Source organism: Oryctolagus cuniculus, chromosome 1 (assembly GCF_964237555.1).
Source record: "Oryctolagus cuniculus chromosome 1, mOryCun1.1, whole genome shotgun sequence".
NCBI classification, from domain to species: Eukaryota; Metazoa; Chordata; class Mammalia; order Lagomorpha; family Leporidae; genus Oryctolagus; species Oryctolagus cuniculus.
In genome coordinates this window covers 62,278,343-62,288,390 of record NC_091432.1, presented here as the reverse complement: position 1 = coordinate 62,288,390, position 10,048 = coordinate 62,278,343, and the positions used below count along the sequence as shown (strand labels likewise).

Genomic DNA, 10,048 nt, shown 5'->3' with positions numbered 1-10,048 from the left:
TTATTCTGTGGCTGACTTATTTCACTTAGCATAATGATCTCCAGCTCAATTCATTTTGCTACAAGTGTCAGGTTTTATTTTTTATGACTAAGTAATATTCTATCATTTTATATATATCAAAGTTTCTTTTTTCTCAGTCTATTAATCATATCTGCAACTAGTTCCTTGTTAATCCTTCTTATCTACTCTTTGAAACTTATTGGTTCTTAAGATAATTGGACTCCCTTGCTTTCAGTGAGTAACCACTGCTACCTGACTTTTGTTTGGTCAAAACCTCATTACATGCATGAGCCATATCTTTGCATACTTATACTCACACCAAGAGGAACTAAGGTTGTTGTTACATAATTTTAGTTGGAGGGATTATGTCTGGAATGCAGAGGGTTTACAGGACAAATCTTAATGTGTTAATGACTGGTGATAAAAGTAAAGAGGGAATCTGGGGAATATGGGGAGCTGTTGATCAATGGTTATAAAGTTTCAGTTATGCACCATGAATATGTTCTAGAGATCTGCCGTGCAATGTAATGCCTGCAGTTAATAAGACTCTACTGTGTAATGAAGAGTTATATTAAGATAGTACCTCTCCATTATGTGTTCTTTACCACAAAACCCAAACTAAACCAACCAAACAAAACACCAAAAACATATGAGAAACTTTTGGATGTGAACATGTGTTACCTTTATTGTTTTATTGCTTTATTGGTGTATGTATTTGTCCAAATTCATCAAATTGTAGACATCAAAGGTGTGCAGTTTTTTTTTTAATCAATTTTACCTTTATAAAGATTCTAAAACAAAAAGAATAGAATGGCAAATGAAGAAGCTATGATCTGTCAAGGAAACGTAACTCAGAATTTATATATTCAGGACTGAAGGAGTAGTTCACTCAATGGGCAGAAACTTAAATTATTGGAAGTGGCTGAGAGTGAAGGCAGTCTAGAAAAAAGATGAAGGACTGATATTCAATATCAGTCATGACCTCAGGACCAACTGCAGCTGAGAGAACCATTGCTTTTTCCACAACCTTTGGTATTGAATTTTTCTTCTCAATGGTGGGCAAGCAAATTTCTGGAGGATTAGTATAATATGGAAGCAATACTGGATACAGATAATTTTAAGTAGTGATAGGGGTATACTGTGGCAGATGACATAGATTCTCTTCCATTTTCCTAGCACCCTTCTCATTTCACTTACAACAGTAGACTATAGAATCCATAATGTCTGCAACTTTTAATCTTCAGTGTCTTTGCTTCTTTTCCTAAAGACTTTTATTTCTGGATTTTGAGGAGTTTATCACCTGCATCCTGATACTGTCTAGTAGTTTAAGGGAATTAATATTCCACAGTCAACTTTCCATCACTGAGAAAAAGTTTCTATTATGTATGGCTGGCATAAAATCCACAGACTCATACAAAGGTGTCTTGAAAATAAATTAATTTAAGGATTCTGTATAGGGATGAAAGTTGATTGATAGTGTGAATAAATTGAAAGTGAGAATAGTTGAGAACTCAGAGGACTTGGGAGCTAGAAGGTAGGAATGAAAAGGATCTTTTTCTTTCAAGATGTGAAGAACTAGTGATGACAATAATGTTGATACTAAAGGAGGAATTCCAGAGAGAGGGGTGAATTAGTGTCTTGACCTTCACTTCCAAGAAATGCTTCCTTACATCCCTTGCATCCCTCTATTGCTCAGAGTGGAGTTCAAAACCATTGGGACATTTTATTGTAAACAAAACCAAGCGATGTCTAAGAACAAATCCTGTGTTAGGAGGGTATGGGAATGGATTTTAGATGCAGGAGGAAAGTTTTGGCAGCAAAAATAATAGAAGGAAAACTATTTCCATTAAATTGGCTCAATTTTTATGACTCAAAATAACTGATATTTATATTATATTTTATAATTATAAGTGCTTTCTTTTTTTACAAGTATCTTTTTAAAAAAAGTCTTGAAAAGCAGAGTGAAAGAGAGAGGGAGAGACAGAGAAATATCTTCCATTGGTTGAAACATTAAAGAATTAGCTCATGTGATGTTTTTTACGATTTATTTCTTTACTTGAGAGGCAGAGTTACAGACAGAGAAAGGGAGAGACAGAGAGAGAGGTCTTTCATCCACTGGTTCACTCCTCAAATGGTTGCAATGGCCAGAGCTGGGCTGATCTGAAGGCAGGAGCCAAGAGCTTCTTCTAGATCTCCCACACGGGTGCAGGGGCCCAAGCACTTGGGTCATCTTTTACTGCTTTTCCAGGCTATCAGCAGGGAGCTGGATTGGAAGTGGAACAGCTGGGATTCGAACTGGCACCTATATGGAATGCAGGCACCACAGGCAGATGCTTAACCTTCTATGCCACAGTGCTGGCCTGTGATTGGGTTTTGATAAATCAGAATTGTACAGGGAAGGCTGGCAGGCTGGAGATCCAAAGATATTTATGTTACATCTCCAGAATTCCTTCTTCCTCAAGAGACTTCTGTCTTTTTCTCATACAGACTTCTCATAATGTTGCTCCACCAACATATGGACATTTAATCTGCTTCACTCAAAGTCTATTGTTTATATGTTAATCTCATCCAATATACTTATTGGGGGCCAGTGTTGTGGCACAGTGATTTAGGCTGCCACTTGCTATACTGGTATCCGATATCAGAATGCTGGTTCAAGAACCATCTGCTCTGCTTTAGGTCCAGCTTCCTACTAATGTGCCTGGGAAAGCAAAAGATGATGGCCTAAATACCTGGGCTGTGCCACCCACATGGGAGGTAAGGATGAAGTTTAGGTTCCTAGCTTTGGCCTGGACCATCCCTGGCTATTGTGGTCATTTGGGGAATGAATCATGGATGGAAGATCTTTTTGTCTATCTCTTTCTATCTCTGTCAATCTTCCTATGAAATATATAAATAATAATTTTTTGAAAGGCAGAGTTATGGATGGGGGAAAGAAAGAGAGAGAGAGAGAGAGAGAGAGAGAGAGAGAGAGAGAGAGAGAGAATCGGTCAGTCTTGCATCTGCTGGTTCATTCCCCAAATGGCTGCAGTTCCCAGAGCTGATGCCCCTATGGGATGCCGGCACTGCAGAGGGCAGCTTTACCCATTATGCCACAGTGCTGGCGCCATCAATAATTTTTTTGAAAAACTGTAAAAGCCTACTTTGGGTTGGTTAGGTGATACAGTGGATGTTGCCACTTGTGATGCCTAATTCTATATTAGAGTATCTAGGTTGAAGTCCTGGCTATTCCATTTCAGATCTACCTTCCTGTTAATATGCACCCTGGGAGGCAGCAGATGATGTCTAAACTATTCACGTCCCTGCAACTCACATGAGAGAACCAGACTGCACTCCAGGTTCCTGGCTTCCCAGCCCTGGTTTTTGCAAGCATTTAGGGAGTGAACAAGTAGATGGAAGATTGATCTCTCTCTGTCTCTGTCTCTCTGTCTCTCTGTCTCTCTCTGTCTGTCTGTCTTTCAACAAAATAGCAATAAAGGAACAATTTTTTTTAAGATTTTATTTATTTTATTTGAGAAAGAGAGTTACAGATAGTGAGAGGGAGAGACAGAGAGAAAAGTCATGACAAGAGCCTAGGTTGATTTACTGATGCCATAAACAAGAGTGTCAAATTGTTAAGTCAACAACAGGAGTCACTGTGCACTTACTCCTCATGTAGGATCTTTGTCCTTAGTGTGCTGTACATTGAGATTTAATGCTATAACTAGTACTCAAACAGTATTTTTCACTTTATGTTTCTGTGTGGGAGCAAACTGTTGCAATCTTTACTTAATGTATCCTAAACTGATCTTCTATATATAAAGAGAATTGAAAATGAATCTTGATGTGAATGGAAGGGGAGAGGGAGTGGGAAAGGGGAGGGTTGCGGGTGGGAGGGACGTTATGGGGGGGAAGCCATTGTAGTCCATAAGCTGTACTTTGGAAATTTATATTCATTAAATAAACGTTTAAAAAAATTACAAAAAAAGATTTTATTTATTTTATTTGAGAAAGAGAGTTACAGATAGTGAGAGGGAGAGACAGAGAGAAAGGTCTTCCTCCCATTGGTTCACTCCCCAAATGGCCGCAACAGCTGGAGCTGTGCTCATCCAAAGCCAGGAGCCAGGGGCTTCTTCCCAGTTTCCCACGCAGGAGCCCAGGCGCTTGGGTCATCTTCCACTGCTTTCCCAGGCCATAGCAGAGAGCTGGATTGGAAGTAGAGCAGCCAGGACTAGAACTGGTGCCCATATGGAATGCCAGCACCACAGGCAGAGGATTAACTTACTGCGCCACGGTGCCAGCCCCAATGAACAAGATTTTTTTCTAAAAAAATAGAAATATATCTTCAAATGGACATCTAGACTGGTGCCTTACCAAATGTCTGAGTATTGCAGTCTAGTCAAGCAGACACAAATTTAACCTGTATCAGCTTTCTCCTAAAATTAATGTATCAATGATGGAAATAATTAATTTAAACTCCTTTTATTGTGGTTCCAAGATCTATGTCATCCTGGGAAATCTGAGAAGACACTTGATAATATCTTTTTTGTTGGCAACAAAGAAAGCAGAGCAGAGTAGGTATGAGTAGTAAATGGATGACTATCTTGAATAGTGCCATTACCCTTCTTCTCTACTTTCTTTAGTTTAACACACAGTTAAGCTCCAGCCCAATAAAGTATCCCTTTTGTATGGTTCTAATAGTTTCAGTGTTGTACTTTGATCCATTCTCAGTGGAATCTCAACTTTGTCCCTCTACCCCTATTTTTTTCATTTCTTCTGCATTCTCTAAGCTACTGTTGACTGTAACCAGATATCTGCTACGTCTTCCAATTTTGTCTTCATGAAAGGCACCTGTACAGAGCATCAAATGCACACCAAAAGAATACCCAGTTAAAGACAATGTATTTATTAGCTGGTAGAAAATAAACTGTGGGTGTTATAGGCTTTAAGATTGTAGATGCAAGGTTGATCAGAACCGTATATTAGTTGGAACTGATCAAATAATGTTTTCTAAAATATGTGGAATTATGATTATAATAAGGTAAAACCAAAAGAGGAAGGGATGTGGTGTTTTAGAATTAGAAGTAGTTTAAATCAACTTGAAGTTAAATTGATATATATGAAGAATGGTGAGAAAATAAGCCTGGTTTGAAACCTGGGTAACGAAAGTGCAGGTAAGCAATAATTTTATTTCAAGGCTGGCAGACCTCAATAGAACTAATTCTCTTAATAGAAAATTTTTGTTTCGTTATTTTCCCCCAAAATGGGCTGGACGACAACATACTTGATAGAGCAACTGAAGAGAGAAAAATCAGGGAGCACAATTAGGGGATGGTATTATAGTCTCTGGAGAAATGGATACATAAATCATAGAATCAAGACTCAGAAGAACATAGTGATTAAGGTGCAAACACATATTTGTGTCAGCCTTTTCCACTTCCTATCAATGGCACGATGTCAGTGTGTGTTAGCTATCATTATGGTTATTATATTTAATGATTATATACATAATCATTGTATTGTGTATGTCATATTGGAATATGTGATTTTCTGTTATCCTTTAAATTTCCCTTGGTTTTCACTCTGGCTTTTTCTTGAGCTTTTTTTTGCAGGAAATTGTAGATCTTAGATCCTTAAGTCCACTCAAAAAATAATATAGACTGCAAAAGATAGATGGCCCTTGTCCTGTTGTATTTTTATTTTATGTTTGTCAATCAGATTATTCCAACAATGAGCCAAATTTTTGGTTTTGAGGACAGCATTTTATTTTTTAGCATATACTGAGGTGTAGGCGTCAGGGAAGGAACATTCGTAACCACACTTCATCAGTTTGTTCCATGAGCTGTTAAACAGACACGCTCTGGGCCACTGGCTATCAGATAGTTGTACAGTTAGATGGAGACAACGGTGTATCGCAGTCTCCATCTTCACATGTCAAGGACTGCGCTTTGTTTTCTTTTTGTTGTTCTCTTTCATGAGTTATATAGTAACCAACCACCAAGCTCCTCCAGTCTCTAACTACAAATTTTGTATTTATTTATATCTATGTTAATTTTATAATTATTTTTAATGACAACCTTTGAGCTTCTAAACTTTACCTGTATATAAATTTTATAAATTTACCTCAAGCCCATGCTACCTACTAAGCCAAGTCCTCATCTATTCCCTTAAATAAATTACACTTAGTAACCTGCATATGTGGGGTTCTACATGTTTCACAGACCGCATAGCAAGTTAAGTAAATAAATTATTGGAGCTTTTACCTTGTAAGAGTCCCAAAAACATGTAGATCATCACCCCTTTCCTCTCATCTTGCTCAGTTCCAGGAAAGAGGGTTCATTGTTAACAAGTTCAAAAAATTGCATACATAATGTATATCAAAGTAAAAGTCTTTAAGCATTAGCATTTTATGGGTTTTATGTTTCTGAAGTTCTGAGCAGTCATAGAATCACCAAAACAAGCATCTCACACATATAAAATTTAGAAGATTATAGATAAATTTTAAAACCAAATGTACAGGCCGGCGCCGCAGCTCACTAGGCTAATCCTCCACCTTGCAGCGCCAGCACACCGGGTTCTAGTCCCGGTCGGGGCACCGGATCCTGTCCCGGTTGCCCCTCTGCCAGGCCAGCTCTGCTGTGGCCAGGGAGTGCAGAGGAGGATGGCCCAAGTGCTTGGGCCCTGCACCCCATGGGAGAGCAGGATAAATACCTGCTCCTGCCTTCGGATCAGCGCGGTGTGCCGGCCGCAGCGCGCCAGCCGCGGCGGCCATTGGAGGGTGAACCAACGGCAAAGGAAGACCTTTCTCTCTGTTTCTCTCTCTCACTGTCCACTCTGCCTGTCAAAAAAAAAAATGTACAAATTATTTCTTTTGCATAAAACCATTGTCCAAGTAAAAGATGTTCTTTAAGCACCTGATGTAAATCTTATAATAATCTAAGTTCACATGGAGGAAAATTGCTGGGTAGAGAAAACTGAAGGAAAATTATTGTGTTTTCATTATGTCAATGCCTGTGTCCAAATTGGACCTATGATTGTATAGTTAGGAGAGCATTCCCCCACCAACAGAGAGATTGTGATGTGAAGATTCCACAGAATTTGCTTCCAAAATACTTTCTTTTTTTTGACAGGCAGAGTGGAGAGTGAGAGAGAGACAAAGAGAAAGGTCTTCCTTTTGCCGTTGGTTCACCCTCCAATGGCTGCTGCGGCCAGCGCGCTGCAGCGGGCACACCGCGCTGATCCGATGGCAGGAGCCAGGTGCTTTTCCTGGTCTCCCATGGGGTGCAGGCCCCAAGCACCTGGGCCATCCTCCACTGCACTCCCGGGCCATTGCAGAGAGCTGGCCTGGAAGAGGGGCAACCAGGACAGAATCTGGCGCCCCGACCGGGACTAGAACCTGGTGTGCCGGCGCCGCTAGGCGGAGGATTAGCCTATTGAACCACGGTGCTGGCCCCAAAATACTCTTATTCATGAATGTTTCCAAATACTTTCACCTTAGATACCAAGAACAATGAGAAACTTCTTGTGTGATTCCTGTATTACCAATGATCACATGCCTAGGTACATTATTTTATTATTACTTTGCCCATATTGATATTTCACAAGCAGATTTGAAATTCATTGAGTGTAGGTAACTATGTCTATTGATAGTTTAATTTCCTTTATTTCCTACAAGGACAAACATACAGCACACCCTTAGCCACTGGTGTGATAGTATACTGAATCTATGGGTAATAAATGGCATAAAAGATCTTCTTTGTACAATTTGCTAATTCCCATGATGTAAATATTCTCATATAGTGATTTCAAGCTACTTACATGACATCGTTGTACACAGAGTTGGAAAGAAATGCACACAATTGGTCCTTGCAAGTGGTGTGCATTGCTCCTCCCAGTGTTTGTGGTACACATGGAACATCCTACCTATCACCACTTTTCCAGCTGCGAAAACACTGGTATATAGCTCTTCAGGTTTTCATTTAAATTTTTCTTCTAAATTTGCTCTACCCTTTATGCAACTGTATTTTTTAAAGTTTCTGCCTGCCTCTTAAGTCAGTATGTTTACAAGAAGTCTCCTTCCAAGAAGAAAACATTTTGAGTATATCTCTGTAAAACTGCTTATGTCCTGAGAACTACCTCTTTTTGCTTAGGTTCTTTGTCTGGTTAAGGGAGGATTACAGATCCTTCATGACATTTTTGGAACCTGTGAAACTTTATGAAAAATAATATGAGTGTTTAGCATCAATTTTTTCTGTGTAACTATATGAAAGGGAACATATATTTTATTAAATTCCTAAGGGATCATTGTGCAGAACAAAGGTTAAGAACCAAATTTATTTACAATTTACTTCAGGATCTTCTCTGTTTAATAAGCACATGTCCCTAATCCCTAAAGTTTTTCTTTTGACTTTCTAGCACTGAATGATCACTTATGCTTACAGGTCATGGACTATTTATTTTTACATTTTGTATTATGAATTACCTATGAAGAAAAGAAGATAAAATGTACTTTAAGAAGGCTACTATATTTTTTAATGACATGCTGTAGTTCCTTGAATATCTAGGTCTTACTTTGGATCCTATAACATTTCTCCTAGGTGCTTTTGGCGGAGTATACAGTACAGTGGTAAAGAGTATAGCATCTGAGATATGAGAAATCTGGAGTAAAATCTCAGCCCTCTTAATGTTAGCTGTGTGGACCTGGGTGGCTTCAGTGTCTCCAGATCTCAATTTCTTCATCAGTAATATATAATAAACAATATTTTACATTTTATTTGGGTCATTTTGAAGAATATGTGGAATATGTCTTAAAGTACTTAATAGAACAACTGCTTGTAACAGTCAAGGACATTTTCTGACTAGTATAAAGCAATCAAGAAACCTTAGTTGCTGAGTGTTCTTTTTATTATTTATTATTATTTTCTTATTTACCTTATTGGACTGTAAAGTTCTTTGAGTAAAGTATCATTTATGTTTTAAGAATGAAAACACAACATATTTATTTAACAAAGGAAAAATTTGAAGTGTATGATAGAAAGTGACTTACCAGGATCTCTTTGTTCTAGTGAAAGTCATTTATATCAGGTTTTTTCAAATTAATAATCTTTGATTATTTTATAAGGAGCAGACTGAATATAGCTTTGCGGATCTGCTTTGTTTTTATACTGTAGATGATGGGATTGACCACAGGGGGCAAAAGAAGGTACACATTGGCCATCATCGAATGGACTGCTTTGGGGGCTGATTGACCATAGCGATGCAGCAAGGACAGGCTCATCATGGGGATGTAGAAAATAGCAACTGCTCCAATATGGGAGACACAGGTGCTAAAGACCCTCTGTCGTTCTTCAGGGGAGGCAATCTTGAGGACAGAGTAAATGATTAAGGCATAAGACAGAACAATGCATGGTGTGTCTGTCCCTGTAGTCAGGATGAGCTCAATTAACCCACAGATGCTGTTAGCCTGAGTATTTGAACATGACAATTTAATCACGTCTGGATGGTAGCAGTAAGAGTGGGAAAGGGCATTCATTTTACAGAAAGACAGAGGCTTCAGGAGTAGGAGTAGTGGTACTATTAGTACTATAGTGCGTACAATCATTAAGAGACCCATTTGGCAGATTCTGGAATTAGTTAGAATGGTAGTATATCTCAGAGGGTCACATATTGCCACATAGCGGTCAAAAGCCATAGCCACCAGCACCCCAGATTCTATGAAAGTGAATCCATGAAGAAAGAACATCTGGATAATGCAGCTGTCTAGACTGATTTGATTTGCACCAAACCAGAGGACACCTAATGTTGTTGACATTGTAGAAATAGTCAAGCCCAGGTCAGTGGCTGACAGCATGGAGAGGAAATAGTACATGGGCTCATGCAGACTCTGCTGGGTGATGATGACAAAAAGGATCATGCTGTTCCCAGAGAGGGCAGTTGCATAAAGGCAGCAGAAGGGAATGGAGATCCAGGAATGGAGAGACTCTAGGCCAGGAATGACGGTCAATAAAAAGGTTGGAAATTTAGATGTCCAGTTGCTTAGGATCTGTACGTTGTCCTGGGTTTGCAGCAT

General features: G+C 39.0%; 1 protein-coding gene across 1 annotated transcript; it reads right to left on the bottom strand.

The window, feature by feature from the left end:
- Positions 1-9,088: 9,088 nt before the first annotated feature.
- Positions 9,089-10,048, bottom strand: OR51F1 (olfactory receptor family 51 subfamily F member 1). Its single transcript, NM_001171427.1, has one exon. The coding sequence runs from the start codon at positions 10,046-10,048 to the stop codon at positions 9,089-9,091; it is 960 nt and encodes a 319-aa protein (NP_001164898.1).

Excerpts from the sequence above, each read along its gene's own strand:
- OR51F1 (NM_001171427.1), bottom strand. The coding sequence starts at position 10,048 with ATGCTGCAAACCCAGGACAACGTACAGATCCTAAGCAACTGGACATCT.